This window comes from Colletotrichum truncatum, assembly GCF_014235925.2.
Source record: "Colletotrichum truncatum strain CMES1059 chromosome Unknown Contig_0001, whole genome shotgun sequence".
NCBI classification, from domain to species: Eukaryota; Fungi; Ascomycota; class Sordariomycetes; order Glomerellales; family Glomerellaceae; genus Colletotrichum; species Colletotrichum truncatum.
This window is the reverse complement of record NW_027222398.1, coordinates 5,623,710-5,647,718: the sequence shown is the minus strand read 5'-3', so window position 1 is coordinate 5,647,718 and position 24,009 is coordinate 5,623,710. Positions and strand designations below refer to the sequence as shown.

Here is a 24,009-nt window from a genome sequence, read left to right as displayed (position 1 = left end):
CGATCGCACAGGGGCTGTTTACCCCCCGCACACACCACTCACACATTTCAACGCCACGAAACCGAAAATAGCAACTGATATAATGGCTCTCACCAAGGACCTCCTCGCCTCGGACGAAGAAGGGTACCGCCGCGCCACGCAATCCGCCTTTCTCCGCGCCGCGGCGGCCGGACAGGCCCCCAAGGATGTCCTGGGTCGCTGGCTCGCCAACGACAGGCTCTATATTCATGCCTACATCAAAGGCGTCGGCCGTCTCCTGGAGGCCCTCAAGCTTTCCGACGTTGTGCCGGCAACCGAGACGGTCTCGGAGAAGCTGCTGCAGTGGCTCGTAGACGCGCTAGTCAACGTCCGCCGCGAGGAGAAGTTCTTTATCGAGACGGCCCGCCGTTTCGGTATCGAAGTCAACCTCCCCGCGTCCGAGAACGGCGTCGTCGCGCAGGAGGACAAGCTCGAGGGGCTGAGACGCTTTGAGGAGCTGTTTGGAGGGTTCGAAAGGGGCGGCAGCAAAGACGGGACCCTCGCATGGCTGGAGGGCGCAGTTTTGCTGTATGCTACGGAGAAGTGTTACCTGGATGCCTGGTCTGGTGCGAAGGACGCTCTGGATGGGGGTAGAGACGGCAGCGAAGACGCGGATGGCGGGGCGCTTAGGAAAGAGTTCATTCCCAACTGGAGCAGCCAGGAGTTTAGGGAGTTTGTGGATAATCTGGGAGCCATCATCGACGAGGGCGTCAAGGAGGTTGTGAAGGAGCAGGGTAAGGATGTTGAAGAGGGGTTGAAGGAGCGCGCATTGAAAGTTTGGAGGGAGGTCCTGCTTGCAGAGGAGCATTTCTGGCCTGCCTTGTAAAGAAATAAAGATCCCAAAAGTACTTGAGGGGTATTTACATCAAGATTAGAATTAGAAAAGACAATAAACATGGAGATATACACCTTAAGCCACGGGACAGCTTCATCTCATTCTAATAGGAACGTCAAGACCCTCAAGTCTCTTGTGTAGTAATTAACTTGTGTGCCATAAATAATGCAAATTATCAAAACCATTAAGCTCCACCTTGAATGAAGAGCTTCACATTCATCATGTGGACCACGTTTTGTTGTTGGTATTACCGCGGACCCAACGCCTTCGCTATGCTGTAACCAAGTCAAAACTCCTTCTCCTCGCCTCTTCAAAGAGAAATCAGTAGCACCATAAGCATGAATTAGACGACTATCACCCGCGGCGATTGGCCAGGTGTTTTCTCCTCCGCTGCTTCATCCTCCTCCTCCAATGGAAGAGGAACAGAAGACGCAGCCTTCTCCGTCTTCGTCTCGGTGGCAATGCTCACCGGCTCCGCAGCCACAACGGTGCTCACAGATGGCGTCTCGCTTTCATCTTCGTCAAGCTCGGAGACTTCCGTAACTGTGCAAGTGAATGCGTGGTTCTCAACTTTTGGTGTCTTCTCCTTGTCTGTACCGACATCTGTGCTCGTGGCGAAAGCCGCTTCTGTAGCGGCGATCTCAGATGCTGGGATGATGTTCGGGTCGACGCAGTCATAGAAAAGCATAAACACGTTGTGTTGGTCCAACAATTCCTCCTCGTCAATTCTCCTGACGCTCTCATCGCTCAAACGCCACCAGTCCATTTCCGTCTCATTATCATCATCCTCCCGAGTCTCAGGCTTCTTGGTGGGGGAGGCCAGGGTATCACTATCAGCCTTGTCACTGCTCTCCTTGGCTTCAGCAATTGGTGGCGGAGAGTGACGGGGGAACTTGCGGTAGCAGACATAGTGACCATTCTCGTGCCTGCCGTAATGGGTAACGACGGCGCGGAGCTCGTAGATCGGGCCCGTGATGTACGACTTACGCTTGTCTCCTGCAATCATTGAGGATCTCGGATCAAGCAGCCACTGCTCCTCCTCGGATGCGTCGCTCATTGCAGGAGATGATAAACCGTCCGTTGGTTCGCTGACTGCAGCCGTAGAGGGCCTCGGGGCACTGCCTAGACACCATGGGCCAAGATCCAACGTCAGAGGAAATCGGATTCCAGCGGAATTTTTGTACATGGCGCCAGTGTTCTCGTCAAAGACAGATCTGTTCATGTGAACTGCGAGGCTTTGCGGAGGGCGAGCGATGACCGCCTGCTTTGTTTTCGTCGATGAAACTTTGAACTGAGATGGGAACTTGCACTTCTCGGTAAGTGTCTTGTCTTCGAAGTCGTCCTCTTCTAACGCCTCCTCCACAGCAGCTAGCCGCGACCTTGGCTCCTTTAACTTCTCTTCGTCTGTGGATCCCTGAGCCCGGTCGATAAGGACTGTCAAAAGTCGCTTCGCCTTCAGCAAGGTGCATTTGCCGCATTCAACCCCCTCAATCGATTCGATATGCGCATACGCATCCAGGAGCTCATAGAGGTCATGATCGTTGCCATCCGTATTCAAGCTAAGCGTAAGGCAGTTGAAAGGGATCATAGAGAGACCGTCAGAATGGCCGCATTCTACACAGGCGACTCGCTGCGCAATCAAGCCTTCTAGAGGATTTCGCAAAGACTTCGATGCCGCACTAATTTTAGAAACCGTGGACATGCTCTGGTAGCCACTATCGTCGCTGTGCTGGCTCGTCGCAGTGTCATCATTGGCGCAGTCCGACTCGAACCCTGAAAGCTTCTGCGTTGCCTTTGAGACTTTGGCTATCTCTCTGTCTACCTCGTCGAGTAGTTTCGAAAAGTACTCCTGTGCGTCCTGTTGTTGCCAGGTGCTCATGTTCTTCAGCGAGCCTGGGGTCCATAAAGTTTTTCCATAATTCCGGGCACTGTTAAGATCTTCTATCAAGTTTCGCAGCGTATCGACGGCCTCGACCTTTTGGCGATCAATTTCGTTGTCTTGGATGGGATCGGCTAGGTATTTTGGTAGTGGCTTCAACGAAGCGAGACCTTGAAGAATGCTATTCTGGTAGCAAGAGTTATCGAGGTTTCCCAGGCCCGGTGGATGGTCGCCGAATCCCTTGAAGCCCATCATGACGCCGGAGACAGAAGATAGGCCTCTGATGCCAGCCTGAGAAACCGTTCCCATGATGCCACCCTGCCTGTCAATTCCAAGTATCTTTCGAAGAAGCTCACTCTTTGCGGCATGCGTTCTCGCTCGGTTCTGGAGCATCGGTCGTGCGAACAGTGGTGGATGTAGCCAACCTTCGATGAGAGTCAAGGCGTCGTAGGGTGTAAACCACACTATTATGTCCCAAAGGGTCTGACCGGCACGGGAGAGAAGAGTGGTTGGAAGAGCAGATGCGCCGAAGACGGAGTACAGCGCAGTTAGGACGAGAGCGAATAGGGATACTACGACACTCGGCTCGGACAGCCTTGTCCAAAAGCTCTGGTCAGTATAGGGGCTATGTCGTCTGTAAGGATCAGGCCCGTCGTAAAGGTCCTTGTATCTCGAGCCCGGTGAATTCATAGTGGTTTGAGGAGTGCTACTTGGAAAGTTGTCCTATTGTTGCTGTTTACGGAATCGAAGCGAACAGCTTTAAACAAGCTTGAGCGATGAAGTGGCTGAAGAACCGAGCGCTGCCATGTCGGGGGATGATTAATCGAAGGAGTGTTTGGGGCGATGCTTCGCGAATTAGATGGTGTGGGTGCTGCTCGTGTGATCAAAGAAAGAAAGGCTCTGGAATGTCTGGATTTCTGCACTGTTGGGCAGTTTGAATGGAGTAAAGTTCCACGGTTCGTCAAGCAAAGGTGATGAGCGGGACCAAGGGTTCCACAGGGGCAAACTCTCAGACAAGGACTGGTCAGTGCGTAGCATGCCTTTCCCAGAGGCTTGTGATTGCCCCCCTTCCCTTATCGCGATAAGATAAAGAATTTCCATCCAGGAAATTTCATCTATCCCCCACAACGGTGGGATGGGTGCTTGACTGACCTGCATCACCAAGAACCAGAAAATTTACTTAGTTGCAAAAATGGCAAAGCCGGGAGTTTCCAAGAAGAACAGACGTAGGTGTTCTCTTCTAAACTGTTATCACTGTGTCTAATCAGATTCTTAGAACCCTCCATCCACTCAAGAGCCGCGAGGCGCGCAACGGACTTGGACATCGACACCGACAAGTCTCTTAAGAATGTGAAGCCGCCAACAGAAATAGCCGACCACCGGCCTTCAGTTCTGGCCGCCCAGCATAATTCGGGTGTGTCCAAGAAGACGAAGAACCGCAAGTCGCAAATGAGCGCCAAGGCGAAGAAGAGGAACGAAAAGGCCATGGATCGTGCAGAGGCCATCATGGAAAGGACCGCCAACAAGATCGAGAAGAGCAAGAGCCATTCGCGGAGGATCCAAGCGCGGAGCAAGGGATGGGAAGACATCAACAAGGACAAGAGGTTTCAGAAGAAGTTCCCTGATGAAGAAGACCTGGAGCAAGAGGAGAGGAAAGACAGACAACAGATCACCGCCGGGAAGGACTGGGAGACGGACGAGGAGATGGACGGTGCTGACGAGGAGGATGCACCTGCCAATAATGCCGCGCAGGCATCCCTGCCACAAACTGATGATTTTGACGAAGAGATTCTGTAATTCATCCTTTCTTACTTCGCTCCGGATTGCTCAAAAAGAGGTGTCTTGTCAGACTGCGCCTCTGGCAGGGCTATGAGACTTATGATAGATACCCTAAACGATGTTGGTTCGAGATCACTACTAAGATGCCTTGTCTTGAGAATTGTAAAACTAGCCAATGTCACAGTCTTATACGAACTTCAGGAGGCTATCGACACCTTGACCGTCTTTGTGTATCAGGCTTTAGAAGAAATTGATTCAACCTCAGCAAAAAGCATGGCGGGGTCAATTGGAAGGTATTGCTGCGGAAGCTCCACTAAAGTGCACTAAACTTACAGGGCTCAGTGGGGACGCTTCTGCAGGCACGTCCCCAGCCTCTCGGTCCAATCCTTCCCTGTGTGCTTCTATCGATCTAAATCTTGGAATTTCAACGTCATCCCTTCCATACATCGCTCCGCCTAATCACCAGCCAACATGCCACCAAAGCGCATGACAGCAAACCCCGTCAAGCCGGCGCGTTACCGCGCCGGCAAACCCGTGGCGCCAGAGGCGTCGTCTTCGGACTCAGATAGCAGCGACGACGAGACCAGCAAGGCTGAGGCCGAGACCAAGACTAGAGCCATTCCACCACCCCCCAAAGCTGCGAGCGCCGCCAAGATTGCCAGCAATCTCAGCAAAGTTAATCTTGATGAACGCAGACGTCAGGCGCAGGAGCAAGAAGAACGGAGAGTAGCGAGAGAAAAGGCAGAGCGTCTTGCCGCAGAAGAAGGCTTCGTGACAGAAGAAGAGGAGGATGAAGGAGACGATGATGAAGAAGAGAGCGAGAGTGGAAGTGAGGAAGAGAGCAGCAGTGAGGAAGAAGCACCCCGTCGACTCATGATCCGACCGAAGTTCATTCCTAAGAACCAACGCAATGCCGCCAAAGATCCATCAGGCCAGAGCTCGACGGTAAAGGATGAGGAGACGCGTCTCGCGGAGGAAGAGGCCCGGCGCAAAGCGGCAGCCGATGCTCTGGTCGAGGAACAGATTAAGAAAGACTTAGCTGCGCGTGCTGCGGGGAAGAAGCACTGGGACGACGATGAAGCGTCCGGTTCCGACGTCGACACAACAGACGACCTTGATCCAGAGGCAGAGCTGGCGGCGTGGCGACTGCGGGAGCTGAAGCGTGTCAAGCGCGAGCGCGATCGAATTGCGGAACAAGAAGCTGAGTATGCGGAGCGCGAGCGTCGGCAGAACCTAACACAAGAAGAGCGTGATGCCGAGGACGCGGAGAAGATTGCCAAGCAGAAAGAGGAGAAAGACAACCGCGGCAAGATGTCGTATCTGCAGAAGTACTACCATAAGGGTGCCTTTTATAGCGATGAGGCCAAGGCGTACGGGCTCGACAAGCGCGACATCATGGGCATGCGGATTGCGGACGATATCAAGGATCGCAGTGCGCTGCCTGAGTACCTCCAGAAGCGCGACATGACCAAGCTAGGCAGGAAGGGTGCGACAAAGTACAAGGATCTCAAGAGCGAGGATACAGGACGGTGGGGAGAATTTGAAGACTCTCGCAGCCGAGATAGAAGGGGAGGTTTCGATAGGTATGGTGTCGACGAGCGGTTCCAGCCGGATGACGATCGTGGGGCCAAGGGTGCCAACGCCATCCCTTTGGGCGACCGCAAGACGGATGGTCCTAAGGGTGATCGGTCACGGGGCGATGACAGTTATGGCCGAGACCGCGACAGTGACCGGAGAGACAGAGACCGAGACAGGAGGGACAGGGATGGTGACAGGTACCGACGTCGGGACGACTATCATCGGAGGGAGAGGTCCAGATCCAGGTCACCACGGCGAGACTCTCGAGATGAGTATAGAGACCGGCGGAAACGTAGCCCCTCCCGCGAAAAGGACCGTCATGATAATGACAAGCGGCGGCGCGTGGATTAAGATAAGGCCGTGTCTTAATTGTATTAGAGTGTATCCTAATCAGTCTCATCGTGGAGCGATGCTGAATATATCCAAACTCCTAATGAAACCTTGCCGCCGTCATATACATAGAAGAGTCATTCCCGTACATGCCCTAGATTTTCTTGACCTCCACACGCGCACGATCGAAAATGCCGTGGCTCAACATGGCCTCCGACTGGCCATCGACCTTTAACGGGAATAATGTGAGTCGCGCGTATGTGCCTGCACCTCGCCTCTTCGACAGGTAGCCGGGGTTAATCACAAGCACGCTCTCAACAACCTAATCGAAAGGTTAGACACATTGGCACCTGCAGCATGGATGGAATATCTACCTTAGCAAACGGTGGGAGGAAACTAGGAACAATCAGCACATCAGGTCGAACGTTGACCATCTCACCCAGCCTTAGGTAGCTAAGATCTAACATAGCACCTGGTGGTATTCCCTCCTCAGTGCCAGTCTTGGGCAGCTTCTGGCGATCCGTGGGCGGGAAAAGTGGGAAGAAGTGTCTCTGCTCAAGCAAATGTCGGGAAAGCCTCGACAAAGGATTAGTGTCCGAGGGGCGAGCGACCAGTTCCTCATGCTTCAGCTGCCAAAGAATGTCTTGAGAGGAAATGCCCATGACCATTTCGTTCATGGACAATGTCATGGGGTTGGTGACAATTCTAGCTGTCTTGGGGAGGCCGAGTTCCTTCTTCAGGACGGAGTCTTGAGGCCAGGAGACGTGTTTGTCAATGACGTCGCGGACCGAGGGAACAAGAAGTATTGTGATACTGGGGTTAGCGGATACCAGACGGTTGAGAGCTGGAGAAAACAGGTATTTGAAGACCGTCGACATGGTTGCAGTATCCGGCTCGATGACCGCTTCTTCAGGCAAGTCGAAGTCACCAGTGGCGATTAGGGGATGCTCGCTGTCGATAAATGGCCCTGTGAGAACAAGAGCATCGGCATAGGTGTCGGCTGCTTGGTCACAGAGAGCATGCAGAGGCTCGAAGTCAAGGTTGTCATCTGCGGTGTAGGGTCCGGAGGCGTAAATGACGTTCAGGGGCGCGGGGTCCGAGTCTGTATCCATGGCGTCGGGGTCTCCTCGCAGCTTTTCGCGATGTGCGGCCAATGCAGCTGGTGTTGAGGCGGCATTAGGAAGTAAGGGGACTTCGAGAACATCTTCAACAACGAACTCATTTCCGGATGTGTTGATGCCCTTCAGAGCCACAACCTGGCCAGGGAAAAAGCTATATCCTTTGTTCTGCATGTTCAGCGAAACACGTTGGCCGCCACCCATTCGTCTTGACAGTTCCAATACGAGAGATGCTGCGTTCAACTTCCCCTCTGGCGCATCAGAAGCGATGCGGCCGACAGCGATTACTGTTGTAGTGCTTTGACTAGCTGCGCTGCCAAACTCTGAAAGATCAAGCTTGTGGTACTCCTGAACAATACTCATGAACTCGTCTATCCTGTCATCGAGGATCTCGGAAGCTTCAGACAGCTTCATGGCCAGGGGTTTATATGCAAGCTTCTTTTGGTCCGACGCAGCCGTCAACTTGATACGGGATTCTGAGTAAGGGCAGATGGGTGCCTCAGGAGGGCTTAAGTGATCGTTCAAAACTTCAATGGTGTCGCCAGCATTTTGTCGGTCATTGAAGGAACTCGGACTAAGTGCGGTTATTAGCTTCCTTGCACACGTGGTCTCTCACAAATTGTTGCTCACATCTGCATCGAGTTCAGCTGTTCCTCCATCCTCGAAGCCCCCTTGTAGTCGGGTGAACTGGAAGGAATCTCGGCCTTGACTCTTGACATGGTTGGCGTCTCATGCGTTTTCTTGCGCAGGCTGCTAGACTTGTTCAATTTCCCTGACGACGGCGTACTTGGCACCAGGCCATCCAGCATGCCAAATACATCACCACCTCTTACTCTGGGGGTACCATGCCCGCGCTTCTCGGACTTGATGTGCGTCTGTTGTTTGTTGATCTTCTCCAGTGTGTCCTGAATATCCTTCTTGAAATTGCGAATATGGGTAATTTGGGGGTTCGTGGCGTCCATATCCATCTTGATGCAAAAAGATTCCCATTTGTAAAAAACGTCCTCTGCAGAAAGCTCATGCAAACGCATTATGGACTGGAGTTCGGAGAGAACGTCGGGCTCAAGGCCCTTGTCACCTGAAGTGAAAAGCTCCTGGAGCTCAGATTCGGCCATGATATCAGTGGTGATCAGTCGCAATTCTTGTTTGTTGCCGGTCAATTTAGTCTCAAAGGGGAAGTTTGAGGATTGAGCCTTCAGTGCGACGCGTGAAGCGCGTCGTGGGGAAACTGGCGCGTAAAGTGCAATTAGGCGGGGTTACAGTGCAACTAGTTCATCTGCACGGCTTTCCGTTGTCCCTTAGTGGTCCTAGCCTCCGATTCAACACATGCACCGCTTGCCAGTGCCACAATAAGATTGACAACACATACACAGGGTTTAATCTAACAAACAGAACCTTCTCGGGTATTCGAGTGTTTGTATGCTGTTGCAGCCTTCTAGTAACTAGTACACTTGATCTTCCTATCAACCTCAATGCTTTAGATCGCACTTCCAATGCAGCAAATTCAATCACCAAACGGGATCGCGTGGGGGGAGGTCCTGGAGCTCAGCACTCTCCTTCGTCATGAAAACCTCTGTTACCTTCTGAGCTTGCTGGGCGAGCCCAAATTTGATGACAGCCTCAGTGCTGACATCGTATCTAACCGTTTTGTCTTCGTTTCTTTCAAGGACGTCTGCCATACCTCCAGTGAGCTGGGTAAGATAGACACGATAGTTTTCAGAGTGTCGGATAGCGCATCTATTCGTCTCTGACTCTGAGTGAGCAGTAAGGGCAGACACGTCTTTAAACCAGCGCAAGCATCCAGGGCATTGAAGCTTGGCGTTGTAGTGAGAGATGGATGATTTCATGTGTGCAACCAATGATTTAGCCGAACCAAAAGTTTTACTGCTGGCGTTAATGTAGAAACTAGAATCCGAGAACGGGTAACTTACAAGCACGATTTCTGAGGGCACTTGAATTTGCCAGAAAATTTGTTGTAGTACCTATTTTCGTCAAATCTAGGGTGGTAAGGGTTGTTGATGTCACCAGTCGTCGAGGCAGTCGTGGCAATCAGGGTACCCGAAGCAGACTTGTCCTCAATGCTGGCCCCTTTCTGCAAAGATTCCTCGGCCTCCTTGAGGTCGGGGAAGTCATCGGGCTTGAAAAAGGAAGGGTGGGCCATGTAAGGCTTAGAGACGATGCTCATGGCTGACTGAACACTTGGATGATTGACCGGGAAATAGTCACCAAACTGTGAGCCGCTTCTCTTCTCCAGCTCATGGGCGAATAGCAGTTTCTCGGCTCGATTTTTGTCAACGTCTGCTCGCTTGATTCCATAACACTCATCGTGTTCCAGATGCTTCATCCATCCAGCCAGGCGAACGAAACGATTCTGGCAGCCAGGACAGACGATGTTTTGGTCATAGGGATGTGCCTATAATTTACATATTAGCCATTATCTTTGCCACATTACTTGTTGTACTCTGAGTTTTTATGCTGATGCTTTTCACGTAGCCGGAGGGTGTTTTGCTCACCTCTAGCATGTGTTTCTGCTGAGCATCCATGGTTTTGAATTCCATGGTGCAAACCGTACAGTGTGCGTGGGTGCCTTTGATTTTCATCGCCCAAAGTTTGTGTTTTATGAGACCCTGCTCATCATCAAAGAGTTCTTGACAAATATGACAACGGACTGCCTTGTGAGGAGGAACTGTGAGCTTCGCCTTGCCCGCATTAGGCACGCTGACTTGAGAGTTGGGTCTCTCCGAAGCTTCAATGGTAGACATGATGGCTTAAAATAATGATTGGCTGACGGGATGGGCTTGTGTTGTGGAGTGAAGAGCAACCTACAATTGGGTTGAGGTCCAGACAGATGGTTAGGCTGGATGGAAGAGGGAAGACGTGGGGGAATCAAAAAACTATATAATGTTGCGGAATCAGAAAGGAAGAGAGCAATAAGAACAACTGAGGGGAGAAAGCAAAAGAGTTGAAAACGGTTTCTGTTCTCCCCTTGTTCCTTCCAATAATAAATTCCAAGCCTCTCATTTTGGTAAGGTCTTTCCTTCCTGAGTAACAAGCAAACAAATAGCTGCTCGAAGGATACAGAAGACAATTAGAATAGAAGGTGGTTAGCCGATTGAATGATCAATATAAATAGAAGTTGACACCCGTAACTTTTCGCGAACTCGAGCATATCTTGTAAGCGGCATCGACTAGCCCATGCATTTCATGTTGCTCTCGATCGTTGATGTTTTCGAGGTTGAGCGGTCGGTTATTACAAAAGAATCACCGGCCGGGCAGTGTTTTCCAAGAAGATCCAGGGCTTTAGAAATGCATCTTAGAGAAATATGTCCGATTCCAACCATACGGCATACTTACCAACCGACTTCTGACATGAGTGAAATGGGTTCTGCAAATACGGGGCATGTCATTCTCCTCGTGCTTCTGTAGCATATAGTTTATACCACGCAACAACGGCATACCTGTGACGAAAGCCCTATAACTAACATAAAAGCTCATGTTCTACGTTAAGTAAGGGTGTGAAGAGGGTTGTGACCCATCACTGCGATTTCCGACAGTGACTTGAAACTTCAAGTCTCGGTCCCTTGGTCCAGTCGTGAAGACTGGAGCCAATCAGCAAACCTTTTCGATCACAGTATTTAAGCGACCGTGATTACGATCATGTTCAAAGGCAAGATGAGGTCATTGGAGCGCTGCAAGCCATACTTATGCGTGAGGCGAGTAGGCCGCACATCTATTTGGAAGTTTCCATAATCGAAAAAACCCGTTGGCGAGAAAAAAGACCCTGATCTTGCTCTGGTAGCGTGTATTATGCATTAACCTAACATATAGAGGGTTACAGAATATCCGACATGGAAGTGAAGGCCTCGTTCTGGAACACTAAACCTAGGTATAACGTCCACCGTCACGCAACTTGAGGGGTACTGATGAGGGAGAAGCAATGTTACTTACAATCATGCGACTTTTCAGTCTTTGATATGCCTCGGCGGCGAGATCAGGTAAACCCTATGTCTCAGTCTCTGGGGGAAATTAGGATGCTCATCGCATGGCTTCCCGATCGGTATGGTCATGGTGCTAGACCTGTCTCGGTTTTCCGGTACAGGTCATCCGGCAGCCCTATCAAATTATGTACAACGGCGGCTCCCAGCCAGGCATTTCTACCCCTTCCCTGTTTATGCACCTCCCGGCCTCCTGACATCAGTCACCACAACGTCAAGACCGCCATTGTCTCAGACAGTCTGACGTTTCTTCAGCATGATTCTGGATACATGGATAAGTATGACCACGTCTAGTTTTCGTGCATGATCGATACGACGATGATTTATCGGCTTCCTGCATGTCAACAACTCTCAAATAATTAGTTTGCCGCTCCTCAAGTAAAGAAGACAACGTCCTCCTAATGTTGTTCATGGGTTATGTAGGCGAAGTGGCTGCAAAGGGCACATCCGACACTAAACCTGCTTATATCCAGCTATCAAGCCCCAATATTAACTATCAAAGACCTCACCAGCCTCCCACAATACGCCGAACCAAATACTATTCAAGTGAGGAAGCCTCCGATTAAGACACCACAGCACAGCCCAGAAACGAGAAAACACAAAAGGGTAGTCCGGCCCTTTCTCAAATTCCCACCATCCAGAGTACCGATTTACCAAAACGCTCTTTGGCACTCAGGCCTCCGATTAAACTCCGACTCTTCAAACAAAGAACAAAGAAAGACAACAGCCACCGACCCCGTACTAGAACACCTTAGTGCTCGCCTTTATGATTCCAACCCCAATCGGACACTGTTACCCTTTCGTCTCCAAGATAGAAGCGGGCTGCCTAGACCAAAATTTGCAAAGCTCCAGACCGACGTTGTCCTGCTGTGGCTTGTCCGCCACCACTATCCGCTCCGGCAGCACCGTGAACTTGGATTCGCAAGTTCCGCCCAGAACAGCCGGCAAGGTTTTTGTAAAGACCGGAATTCCTTCGTCATACACATCGGCAAGGTACTAAAAGCTACTCGCCCCCTTCCCAAGTGAAAATCGAGGTCATCTGTTCGCCCCTATCCGTTAAACCCTAACAAGAAAGAAAAGGAGTAGACGCTTAGGAGGCGTTGCCTATCAACCAACATTGTTCGCCGCTTTTATTGGGCTCATTCTTAGGGCCAATATCATTTAGAACCACTTCCCAACCCCCCCTCGTCTTCTCCTATTTTGCCTGATAGATCACTTATTATTCTTTACAATGTGTCCCGTCATTTCACACAAACTCAAGAGCGAGGCGACGCACAGCCCAAACAACGAGATGCCCCTCCCACTCATTCCACTTGTCTTCGCCGCCCACTTCGCTCACACAGTAACCACTGTCATAACGGCGGAGGCGCGGCGCAAATCAGCCGTCATAGCAAGTCACTTCGACTCCCTTCGCCTACAGGTCCGCGGACCAGAGCACTCCTTCACTCCCTTTTCGAGACTTCCGGCTGAGCTCCGCCTAAAAATCTGGAACCACGCGCTGCCGCCGCGGACGCTCCTCGCAACACATGCGCCGAACCCAGCACTTCTCTCAGTGAACCGAGAGGCCCGTTATGAGGCTCTGAGGAGGTACACCCTCGTCAGATTAAATACCTGGGGAGATCGGCGGATATACATCGACTTCAACCATGACAGCATTGCCATTGTCGAGGGCAAGGGTGGCGGTGGCTTTCCTGTTCGCGGTGCCAGGCATGTCATCGTCGTTTGTGAGGAGCCGTTCAGGAGTCCAGCTTCTTGGTTGAAGTGCCGGTATCGTTCTGGTCTGGACTCAATCACACTGGTTCTTGGCGGTGCTACGAGATCAAACATAGTGCCGTTCCCCGAGATCAAGGAATTGGGTACACCGAGTAGCATGCAAACCCGACTAGGACTTTCCAAGGAAGAGGCAGAGAGGATAGAAGATGAGTTGCGGGACTTGGCCCAAGGATGGGGGCACACAGAAGTCCGTGTTGGAGAGTTTGTTTAAAGGGCGAAAGTAACTATCTGAATCATTGGACGGCGTACTGTTTACTTGGGATAGCGACCAGAATACCCCATTTCCTTATGTAGTCAAGTTTATTTAGTTAATTCATCCGTGATGATCCGGTAATAATAAATACTATCTGTACAATTCATGTGCTTTCATAGCCTGCTTCGCTCGTTACCCAAATATACACTTCCGAGTTTCAACATGTCGACCGCTTCCTTGACCATTTCATCCACAATCTCTCCTGCTGGCTGAATCTTATCGATGGCACCAGCCACTTGTCCCATGAGGTGAGGCGGATCGACGTCGTTGCCCTCATTGAAATCAAACTCGATAGGAACGATACCCTGGTCACAAAGCTGCTTGACACGGTCTGGCTGCGAGTGCCACTTGCGAATATACTCGTTGGTCTTCATCCGTAGCGGTCTGCCAGACAACACAAGTGTGCGTTCCGTGCCGTCGAACCCACATGATACAACCTCCTCCTTGTGCTCTTGACTGCACCCAGCCTCGACAGAGGCCACGAAGCGAGTGCCAACCCATACGCCTACAGCGCCCTGCATGAGCGAACTCGCCAACGACCGACCGTTATAAATACCTCCCGCAGCGATCACAAGCGCAGTTCCCCCGTTCAGCATCTTGGGTCGGTACCTCCTTGCCACATCCACAACGGCCGGAATGAGAACTGAGTTGGCCACATCACCAGTGTGTCCGCCTCCCTCGCCTCCCTGCGCGCAAATAATATCAACGCCGAGATCTAGCGCCTTGACGGCGTGCTTCGGATGGCCAACCATGTTCATGACATAGATGCCCGCGTTATGTAGCTTGTCAATAACGTGCTTGGGGGGCACACCGACGGCGCTGACGAAGAGACGGGCGCCGGACTCGATTGTGATGTCGATGAGCTCGTCGAGCTTGCCACCCGTGTAGTCGTGGTTGGTCTTGCGTGCGTTGCCGCCAACTTGGGGGAGGGCGAGGTCGACGCCAAATGGGAGATCTGGGGACTTGAAGTTCTCCTTCATCTCGGCGATGATCTCTCGCAGCTGATCCGGGGTGTACTGGAAGCCACCAATGACACCGAGGCCTCCTGCATTGGAAACAGCGGCAGCGAGAAGTCCGCCAGACGTGCGGGCCATACCAGCAAGGAGGATAGGATGTTTAACCCCTAGAAGGGTAGTTATGGGCGTCGTGATTGGACCTGTGGGTGCCATTTTGAATGAACCTCAGCTGTCTGTGAAGTTGAACAGTTGGATTTTCGATGAGGATCAGTTATCAAGATTCCGAGAACGCTGGGAGGAGCAGAAAGCGGCTGTGTAAGAAATGCTTCAATTGGAAGTGCTATGCAAGATGTATTAGATAGCAGTCACGGGAAAGAAATACAATCGGAATAAAAAACACACACGAGGAAACGCAGAGCTCGCTTCTACATTTTAGTTATCTTTGGCATACCAAGCTGGGTACCTAGGTAATCTAGGTAATCTGGGGAAATCTTGCCGGAGAGGCGAGTGTGGGGAGCTCAGCTGCGGGGAAATACACCGAGGCAATTGCCTCCTTGGGACAGCAGTTCGCCCAAAGGCCCCGGCTCCGGGAGGCCTGAAACTGGATGCCATAGGTGCACGTGAGGCACACCACAAAATCTCGTGCTTGTATGAATGGGAAATCGAATGAGTGCCATGTGCTTATCAATTGTCTGTGTCACCACAAATTTTGGCGAGAAACACTACGAGGTCGAAATGACTTTTTCAAACATAATTCGATGATCGTGCTGCTCTATTGAAATGCTCATATCCCGTTCAGGACATTGGTATCATAAATGACATGATTATTCGTCGGGAGCCCCCGACTATTAATACAACATTGCAATCGACGCTTGGGGTCGAACTGTAATTCGCAATCCATAAGTATGGCCCCATGCGTCTTGTCTGTGAGCTACCTGAAGTTTGGTAGCCGTGCGGGAACGAATTCCTCAGTTGGTATAAAGTGTTCCTCTTGCATCGTAGGCCGGATCACCGGCGCTTCGTTACTGTTCATTATTTCTTCCGTTGACTCGGGTGGCGGCCCCCTCTGACTCGGAGGCTCTGACACATGCTCCACCCCGATCACTTTCGCATCCGAAATTCCTTCGGGGGGAGGCGCTTCGGGCCCGACATCATGCAGGCCACGTTCCGATGCCAGTTGTGAAGCAGCCCGCCGCTTGCGCTCCACTTCCTCGTCCTCTTCCCGCTGGATCCGCTCTTCCTCCTGCTGCAGCTCCTCCATCGAGAGTGCGAATGGTGTGTCTGGAGTATTAGGTATGCTTGTCGAGCCTCTTCGCGGCCTTGGACTGAGGATTGAATGGTTGGAGTTGATGGTAGCTCTTGATACTGTCCGAGACATTGGGCGGCCGTCTGCTCGGCGCTTGCCCTTGCTAGATTTCGTCTTACTGCTGCTCCGGTCGTCCCGAACCTTGTCCAGGACCATAAACTCGTCGTCTAAGGGCACGGCATCTTCCTCACCCTCGCCGTCACTGGGGAACAAATCACCCCGAGACCTATACGAGTCTGACGTATCCCCCGACCCTGTCGTCCCGCTCCGATTTCTAGTCTTGGCAAATCGACTTTGATAGATGGCATCATCCGAGTCGTCGTCTCCGAGAAGAGGCTCAGCCTCGCCCATGCCCATCTCATCATGCTGTCGAGGGTGATCCTGCAGATCAGCCGCGCTGGGCTTGTATCGAAGCGTCTTACCCAGTTTCCATGGCAACTTGCCCAAGAAGCCTATCGGCTGTGTGCTGGGGATGATGGTTGGATCAGATTCAGACACTTTGCTCCCTCTGCCTCGTGTCCCGTAGCTCATCCCACGCTTCCTCTTGGGTTGATCTTGCACTTCGCCAGCGTGCTTACGTTGGGACCCAGTGCCCGCGAGTAGGCGATCCCAGTCGTCATTGCTCCAGCCACCCAAGAATCCGCCATCCTGGTCCTCGGCGTACCAATCGTCGTAAAAGTCAAAGCTGTATTCCGCTCGCCCGCCTGCACGCTCTCGCTCTCGTCTTCGTCTCGCCCGCTCTTCTCGATCGCCTAGACAAGGGGTGGCGCACTGTTCTATCGAGCTGGCAAGGGCGGCAAGGCAGGGATTGATGTAATGATGCTGGAAACTCCAGATACCAGCGGCTGCATTTTCTGTCACTTCTCCAGCATTATGCGATATCTGGTTCCAGCGCTGGCGGAGTCGCGGATCTTCGAGGAAGTGAGTAGCCATGATGATGATGGCTGCGGGTCTGGAAAGATGACGTCGCGGGCATAAGAAGAGAGTGCGTCCTGCGATCGGCTGGCCTCGACCAATTCAGCTCTCTCTATTTGTATCGCCGAGGCCTTGAGATTGAAATAGAGCAGAGAAATGCAACAAAAAGAGTGGGTAGGTCGGGCAAGGAGGCAATCAAGAGGTGAAGGGAGCCATGGAACGGGGATAAGGCGAGTAATGTTGGTTTCAAATGCGTCGAAAACAAAACGCAGTCAATCTCAGCTGTCAAAAGTTGGGCCCAAAATTCCACTGGTCGCGGCGCTTCTCCCCTCAGGTAGCTGCAGGTGCAGCGGCAGAGCGGGTGCTGATGGGCTTTACATTATCGAGGGATGGCACGTGCGCTGAAGCTGCTTACACTGTTGTGCTTGTTTCCTGTGGCTGTGTGCTAGGGAAAAAATACCACTTGTTGCTGGGTGGATATGGGGAAATTGCGAGGCATCTTTGGGGTGTTGGTCAGCTGTGGCTTAGCGTTTTCCTGACCCCTGGTAGCCGACGTCACAATCGTCAAGTGAGGACTAGGATGTCCAACAATGCCCTGATGTTTTGATAGTGAATCAACGAAATAGAGGTGCCCGAATCTGCCTTGTTAAATTGCCAAATCTTCATGGTAAGAGACACTCAGACTGCAAAGCTCACTGACCTATGTGGAGATTTCGCTTGTATTCAGAACCGCTGCTACAGAACAATGTTGCCATACAAGACAGAGTCTACCAGAACCAAACAGTACTCAAATCCTCGCCACTCATACGGTGGAACGCTCCTTGATTTTCACGGCTGGTGTAGCTGCGCAACTTTTTCCAGCAATTGCCGACGTCCGCCTTACCTAAATCGCAAACAGCGAAACAAGCATGTTGATCTTTGATCGACAGAAGCGTGAAATACGTGCAAGGAAACGAGTCGATGCCCCACAAAGAGTCCATCTACCCCCTTGTGGTTTATTGGCAGCATCTTCACTGTCAGGTTGAGATCCTCCCGTAGTACTGGCCGCTGACGTACTCCGTCCGGATTCCTAATGACCGTTCGTCGTAGCTTGAGGCGCTGGCGGCCGCTCTGGTCCGTAAGGACGAGGCGGCTCTGGCTCCGCAGGTTGAGGCTCTTCCTCCGTATCGTCGTCGAATTCGCTCGGGTCCTCCTCGCCCTCCTCCTCATCGGAGTAATCGCTCCCATCGCCATCCATATGGCCGTTGCTATCGGAATAGCAACTTTCCAGAGTTGCCGCCATCCCCGGTGGAACCTTGCGACCCTGTTGCTGCATCTGTTCGATGATGCTCCTCAGTTTCTCGGCCCTTTTGGTCGCTTCAGCGGCCTTCTTCCGCCAATCCTCGCGCTCCTCAGCCATGCGGATGATGTTGGCGTTAGTAGCCTCGTGCTTGCGCTTCATCGTCTCGTTCTCCTTCTCTAGACGCTTCGTCTTCTTCGACATGTCCTCCATTTCTTTCCGAAACGTCAAAAAGAGGTCATTACTGTTATTAAGCGTGTCCTCAACCTTGATGTGTCAGCGAACAAGCCTCGTGTACGAATCTCAGCTAACATGTCCGTACCTGCTTGAACTTGTCAACGTAGACGTTGAGTTGGTTCCTCAGCTCAGTTTCGGTCTTAGTGAATGTCTGGACCTGGGTCTGAAGATTTCGCGCCCTGGTTGCCTCGGCCTCGGCCAGCTTCTTCTCTCGTTCATAGCGTGCCATGTTGTACTGAACTTCCAACTCTTTCGTACGCATTAAAGAATGAAAGTGTAGCTCACGCAGTTCATACTGTTCAATGAACGACTTGAAGCGGTTTCGGAAACTTTCTCCATGTTAGTCGCATGTTCGTCTGAGCAGAAGCCAAATTAGACCCACAGAGTATCAACGCTCATATCGACTACCTGCTTTCGCGGATGATCTTTCTCTTCCTGAATCCCTTCGAGCTTAGACAGCAGGGCCGCATGTTTCTCATCATAGGCCGCACTGTTGTGCTTCAGATTGTCTTGAAGAGTCTTGTTCTCGTTCTGGAACAAGGTCAGCGTGGTCCTCATCAGAATCCTTGACGAGGTGTATCGCGGACCTTATACTTGTTGTTGTCCCGTTGTAATTCCCGGCATAACTTCTCAAGCTTTTCCTTCAGACCAACTGTCTTGCTAAGTTCTGTACGGTTTGCATCCTTTTCCTTTTGCAGGGTATCACCGCGTTTCTTGTTCTTCTGATTCTCCCGCTCAACGCGCCGCATGTCGGCCAACAGTTCGCTGGACCTGCGGGTCAGGTGTTCGATCTTTTGCAAGTCGCTCATCTTTGCCACTTGTTGGGCCAGGTCACGATTTGCCCGTTTGACCTCACGTTCTGCAGGGTAAAGAGTCAGTCATTACACCCAATACAAAGTTTATAAAGACCCAAAGAGCGGGGGTGCGAGAGAGACTCGGAGTGCTGCCGCCGCATCGCAAACTCGCCCTTGGGCAAAAATAGGCCAGCCAATGTTTGCAGCAGCACTCGCTTCCTCGCAGAGTCCGATATCGAGAGGGGTGCTGTGAGACTGAAGGCTCACGCGACATACTTGGTCCGGTCTGTCTGCCCGGCATACAAAACAACGAGTGGGAGGTGTTACGCACCAATCTCTGCTTCTTGGTCCTTCTCCCCAGCAGACTCTTGCTCTAACTGTGAGATGCGTTGCGCAAGCAGCTTCGCAGACTCATTTGAGTCAACCGCCTTTTTCTGCTTCCCCTTCTTTAACGACGCCACAGGCGCGTGTGCATGACCTTCCTGACCGTTCGACATTGCGGCGTCTGCCTGGCTGATGGGCATTCCTCGGCAAGTAGGAGAGGGGCAGTCGAGTCAACGTTCGGTACGGTCTTGTCACCAGAGTCTGGTCTTCGCATTCGTGTTCGATCGATCGAGCGGGTCGGCGTCGCAAAATAAGCGGGTGCAAAAGCCTAGTCCCCCACAGCAGACTGACAGCAGCAATTAAACGGCCGTCGTTAACTTGCTGTCAGTGGTTGGTGATCCCTTCGTTGAACCCCTTCGCAGAATTTTGGGCGTTGTACGGAACGAGTGGCTAGAGCGGGAGTAGCGTGGCCTGGTCTGGTGTTCAGGCGTGTGCGCATTAGAAATGCCACTGTACTCGAGAAAAACGGGTGGAGGAGTGCTGCAGGGCCTCGTACCTGTACCCGTACCCGAGTAGCGTATCCGGAGACGGCGAATGACCCATGTACACCTCTATAGTGCTTGGGTTAAGGAATCAGCGACTTGTCACCGAGGTGCACAGTCTCTGTTTGTTAGTATTGATACAAATGACGATATTGCACTTGATTCCACTGGTCCGTCGCCTTTGGGTTTTGTGATTTCTGTGCAGCGTGGAAGGGAGGAGAATAAAGTGCCTTATGGAGAAGGTACTTGGCTAGCTGACAGCGTCCCAACTCACCGGGCAGCTCTGGCAGTCTCTGGTTGCACCGTGTTAGCTGCCCGTTAATGCGTTACGCACACCCACCGACCCGGTAGTGCCACACAAAGCGTTTTGATGAATATGGACCCCACAATCACTGTGTGATGACGAATGGCGCCCGCCAGTTGGAGCTGGGTGGAGCTACACTTTCCGATCAGAGCCGGCCAGGCCTAAAAATTTCCAGTGCTGGCATGGAAATCAGCAAGTGCTGCGAATTGAGAATCGCCTCCACGGTCCACAGTGGCTCCTACCTCACCTAAAGTACTAGGCTCTGGGACCACGCGCCTCCTAGTAGCAGAGTCATTCTTTTCGCACCTCTTCGATCGTCATATCTTCAACATTCTTTCCTGGGACATGTTGATGTCTGTTTAATCCTCTGCCAGACGTCTCCTATACCCGTTCAGAATGTTGCGGAATGCCGTCAACACGGCTAAGAAAGCCGTTACTGAGTTATCTCAGTATCCCAAGCCCGGCGACAAGCTCCATGGCTTCACTCTACTGCGGACGAAGCACGTGCCGGAGCTGGAGCTGACAGCCCTTCACCTCCAACATGACAAGACTGGCGCCGACTATCTTCACATTGCGCGCGACGACAGCAATAATGTCTTTTCTATTGGTTTCAAGACGAACCCCCCAGATGACACTGGTGTACCTCATATCTTAGAGCATACCACGCTGTGTGGCAGCCAGAGGTAGTCTTCAACACTCTCAGAAGCATTCCTAATCTAACATCAACTAGGTACCCAATCCGCGATCCCTTCTTCAAGATGCTCCCGCGAACGCTTTCCAACTTCATGAACGCTTTTACTGCGTCTGACCATACCTTCTACCCCTTTGCGACAACGAATGCCCAGGACTTCAAGAATCTGATGTCGGTTTATATGGATGCGACACTGCATCCTCTGCTGAAGGAATCTGATTACACTCAGGAGGGATGGCGTATTGGACCAGAGAACCCACAGGCAGCCAACGGCGAGGAGAGCGATCTCGTCTTCAAGGGTGTCGTCTACAACGAGATGAAGGGGCAGATGTCTGATGCCGGCTATCTCTTCTATATCCGCTTCCAGGACCATATCTTCCCCGATATCAACAACTCTGGAGGTGACCCTCAGAAGATTACCGATCTGACTTATGAGCAACTGCGCAAGTTCCATGCCGAGCACTACCACCCGAGCAACGCCAAGCTGTTCACTTATGGAGATATGCCCCTGGCCGATCATCTGCAGGAGGTTAACGCCCAACTCAGTGCTTTTGAGAGGATACAGGAGGATGCGACTATCCACCAGCCCATTAGCCTGAGCTCTGGTCCCAAGGAAGTTACTGTTCACGGACCCCTCGACCCATTGGTGGACCCCGACAGGCAGTTTAAGACGTCTGTCTCGTGGATTATGGGTGACACTACCGATGTTGTCGAGACCTTCTCTTTGGCACTGCTTTCCACCCTTCTGATGGATGGATACGGATCGCCTTTATACCGTGGTCTGATCGAGGCTGGTCTGGGAACCGACTTTAGCCCCAACGCTGGTTACGACAGCTCGGCGAAACTGGGCATCTTCTCTGTCGGTCTGACCGGTGTTCAGGAGGCTGACGTGCCTAAACTCAAGGCTGAGATACAGCGTATCCTTCAGGAGGTTCGGCAGAAGGGCTTCGACAGAACCAAGATTGACGGCTCTCTTCATCAGCTGGAGTTAACCTTGAAGCACAAGACGGCCAACTTTGGTATGTCCATGCTGCACAGACTCAAGCCCAAGTGGTTTACCGGAGTTGACCCCTTCGACTCGCTTGCGTGGAACGACACCATTTCAGCATTTGAGAAACAACTCGCAAAGGGCGGTTATCTGGAGAGCCTGATTGATAAGTATTTGTTGAACGACAACACCTTGTCTTTCACCATGGCGCCCTCGACAACCTTCAGCGATGACTTGGCTCGTGAGGAGAAGGAGCGTCTGGCGTCCAAGATCCAACAGGCATCGAAAGAAGCTGGCGGTGAAGCCGAAGCACGTAAGAAGTTTGAGGAACGTGAGCTGAACCTTCTGGTCGAGCAAGGCAAGTCTAATACGGAAGACCTTAGCTGCCTCCCGACGGTTCACGTCAAAGACATACCTCGCAGCAAGGAACCCATAGTTGTGCGGGATGAGATCGCCAACAACGTCAAGATCCAGTGGCGCGAAGCCCCTACAAATGGCTTGACTTACTTCCGAGCCATCAACACGTTGGAAAACCTCCCGGATGAACTCAGAGAATTGATTCCGCTCTTCTCTGATAGTATCATGCGACTTGGAACCAAAGACATGTCCATGGAGCAGCTTGAGGACTTGATCAAGTTGAAGACTGGAGGCGTATCCGTGGGTTACCATTCGACGCCCTCACCAATGGACTTCCATCAGGCAAGCGAGGGTCTCATCTTCACTGGCATGGCCTTGGACAGAAACGTCCCTGTAATGTTTGATATACTGCGCAAGCTTGTGCAAGATACGGACTTTGACAGCCCGGAGGCCGCCCTGCGCATCAGACAGCTTCTTCAAGCCTCTGCTGACGGCGTTGTCAATGACATTGCCTCTTCGGGGCACCAGTACGCCCGCGGTTTCGCGGAAGCTGGACTTACCCGGAGTGCATGGTTGAGACAGCAAATCGGCGGCCTCTCTCAAGTCAAGCTTGTGACATCCCTTGCTAATCGGCCTGAATCGGACGGGCTGGTGGATGTCATTGATAAGCTCAAACAAATCCAGAAAATCGCGCTCTCCGGAAGTAACTTCCGCACAGCACTGACTTGCGGGTCCGAGAGCACAGGCGCCAATCTGAATGCGCTGACTAGCTTCATGTCGACGCTTTCTAAAGACCAGCCTTCGCTGTCGGCTTTTAAGCCTGCTTCGCTGCAGCGGAACATCAAGTCCTTCTTCCCGTTGCCGTATCAAGTTTACTACGGTTCTTTGGCTGTTCCCACCGTCTCCTATACGTCACCAGACGGTGCGCCATTACAGATTCTAGCACAGCTTCTTACTCACAAGCATCTCCACCATGAAATTCGCGAAAAGGGAGGTGCATACGGGGGCGGGGCTTACTCCCGCGGATTGGATGGTCTTTTTGGATTTTATTCCTACCGTGACCCCAACCCGCAGAACACGCTGTCCATCATGCGCAACGCCGGCCAATGGGCCAGAGACAAAGAATGGACGGATCGTGACCTGGAGGAAGCCAAGATCTCCGTCTTCCAGGGTGTAGATGCCCCGCAGTCGGTCAACGCGGAGGGTATGGGACGCTTCTTGTCAGGCATTACCGAGGAGATGAAGCAGAAGCGTCGTGAGCAGCTTCTTGATGTTTCCAAAGGGCAGGTGCGCGATGTTGCCCAAAAGTACATCGTCGAGGCTCTGAAGAGAGAGGAGGAGCGTGTTGCTTTCCTAGGCGAGAAGCGTCCATGGGTGGATGGGACTTGGAGCATCAACGAGATGGACATCAACGGCGACGAGTGATTGGTGCCAGCTCATATCATGACTGAGATCTGGTCAACGTCTTGACCGGAAGATGGCTAATGTAAACTGACGACCACGGAGAGCTCGAAGGCTACCGGGCGCATTTGTAACCATATGTACAGCATATACGTGTATAGTTATACCCAACTCCGGATATTTCACGGCACTTTGATGCCTTCAGTTTCCTTGCGACTTCAATTTGGTGGGCATCACGCGTTCAGATACGATACGTCTTCCTGCCAGCTCCCATGGCTTGGAGACCACTAGACGACGCAAGATTAAGATAATGAGCCAGGGGATTCCTTACTTTATATGGAATAACCGGCCAGCTCG

General features: G+C 52.0%; 10 protein-coding genes across 10 annotated transcripts; 5 read left to right on the top strand and 5 right to left on the bottom strand.

Moving 5' to 3' along the window:
- Positions 1-82: 82 nt before the first annotated feature.
- On the top strand, positions 83-844 carry CTRU02_201575 (uncharacterized protein; the record flags this gene model as incomplete). The annotated part of the gene is made up of 1 exon (XM_036729040.1): positions 83-844. One exon carries the CDS (start codon positions 83-85, stop codon positions 842-844), a length of 762 nt encoding a protein of 253 aa, XP_036579191.1.
- Positions 845-1,196: 352 nt separating this feature from the next.
- CTRU02_201574 (ubiquitin hydrolase) lies at positions 1,197-3,422 on the bottom strand (the record flags this gene model as incomplete). The annotated part of the gene is made up of 1 exon (XM_036729039.1): positions 1,197-3,422. One exon carries the CDS (start codon positions 3,420-3,422, stop codon positions 1,197-1,199), a length of 2,226 nt encoding a protein of 741 aa, XP_036579190.1.
- Positions 3,423-3,924: 502 nt separating this feature from the next.
- Positions 3,925-4,529, top strand: CTRU02_201573 (uncharacterized protein; the record flags this gene model as incomplete). The annotated part of the gene is made up of 2 exons (XM_036729038.1): positions 3,925-3,958; positions 4,009-4,529. The coding sequence occupies 2 exons, from the start codon at positions 3,925-3,927 to the stop codon at positions 4,527-4,529; spliced, it is 555 nt and encodes a 184-aa protein (XP_036579189.1).
- A 453-nt stretch (positions 4,530-4,982) lies between these two features.
- CTRU02_201572 (microfibril-associated protein) lies at positions 4,983-6,440 on the top strand (the record flags this gene model as incomplete). The annotated part of the gene is made up of 1 exon (XM_036729037.1): positions 4,983-6,440. The coding sequence occupies one exon, from the start codon at positions 4,983-4,985 to the stop codon at positions 6,438-6,440; it is 1,458 nt and encodes a 485-aa protein (XP_036579188.1).
- Positions 6,441-6,573: 133 nt separating this feature from the next.
- Positions 6,574-10,299, bottom strand: CTRU02_201571 (DNA polymerase subunit alpha B; the record flags this gene model as incomplete). Its single annotated transcript, XM_070203883.1, has 6 exons — positions 6,574-6,741; positions 6,794-8,111; positions 8,168-8,765; positions 9,219-9,274; positions 9,469-9,950; positions 10,051-10,299. 6 exons carry the CDS (start codon positions 10,297-10,299, stop codon positions 6,574-6,576), a joined length of 2,871 nt encoding a protein of 956 aa, XP_070062465.1.
- Positions 10,300-12,763: 2,464 nt separating this feature from the next.
- Positions 12,764-13,516, top strand: CTRU02_201570 (uncharacterized protein; the record flags this gene model as incomplete). The annotated part of the gene is made up of 1 exon (XM_036729035.1): positions 12,764-13,516. One exon carries the CDS (start codon positions 12,764-12,766, stop codon positions 13,514-13,516), a length of 753 nt encoding a protein of 250 aa, XP_036579186.1.
- A 155-nt stretch (positions 13,517-13,671) lies between these two features.
- On the bottom strand, positions 13,672-14,727 carry CTRU02_201569 (2-nitropropane dioxygenase; the record flags this gene model as incomplete). The annotated part of the gene is made up of 1 exon (XM_036729034.1): positions 13,672-14,727. One exon carries the CDS (start codon positions 14,725-14,727, stop codon positions 13,672-13,674), a length of 1,056 nt encoding a protein of 351 aa, XP_036579185.1.
- A 718-nt stretch (positions 14,728-15,445) lies between these two features.
- On the bottom strand, positions 15,446-16,753 carry CTRU02_201568 (uncharacterized protein; the record flags this gene model as incomplete). The annotated part of the gene is made up of 1 exon (XM_036729033.1): positions 15,446-16,753. One exon carries the CDS (start codon positions 16,751-16,753, stop codon positions 15,446-15,448), a length of 1,308 nt encoding a protein of 435 aa, XP_036579184.1.
- A 1,568-nt stretch (positions 16,754-18,321) lies between these two features.
- CTRU02_201567 (muscle-derived protein (neurite-outgrowth-promoting)) lies at positions 18,322-19,569 on the bottom strand (the record flags this gene model as incomplete). Its single annotated transcript, XM_036729032.2, has 4 exons — positions 18,322-18,580; positions 18,634-18,782; positions 18,839-19,110; positions 19,377-19,569. The coding sequence occupies 4 exons, from the start codon at positions 19,567-19,569 to the stop codon at positions 18,322-18,324; spliced, it is 873 nt and encodes a 290-aa protein (XP_036579183.2).
- Positions 19,570-20,611: 1,042 nt separating this feature from the next.
- CTRU02_201566 (mitochondrial presequence protease) lies at positions 20,612-23,676 on the top strand (the record flags this gene model as incomplete). Its single annotated transcript, XM_036729031.1, has 2 exons — positions 20,612-20,898; positions 20,946-23,676. 2 exons carry the CDS (start codon positions 20,612-20,614, stop codon positions 23,674-23,676), a joined length of 3,018 nt encoding a protein of 1,005 aa, XP_036579182.1.
- Between the last annotated feature and the right edge of the window lie 333 nt (positions 23,677-24,009).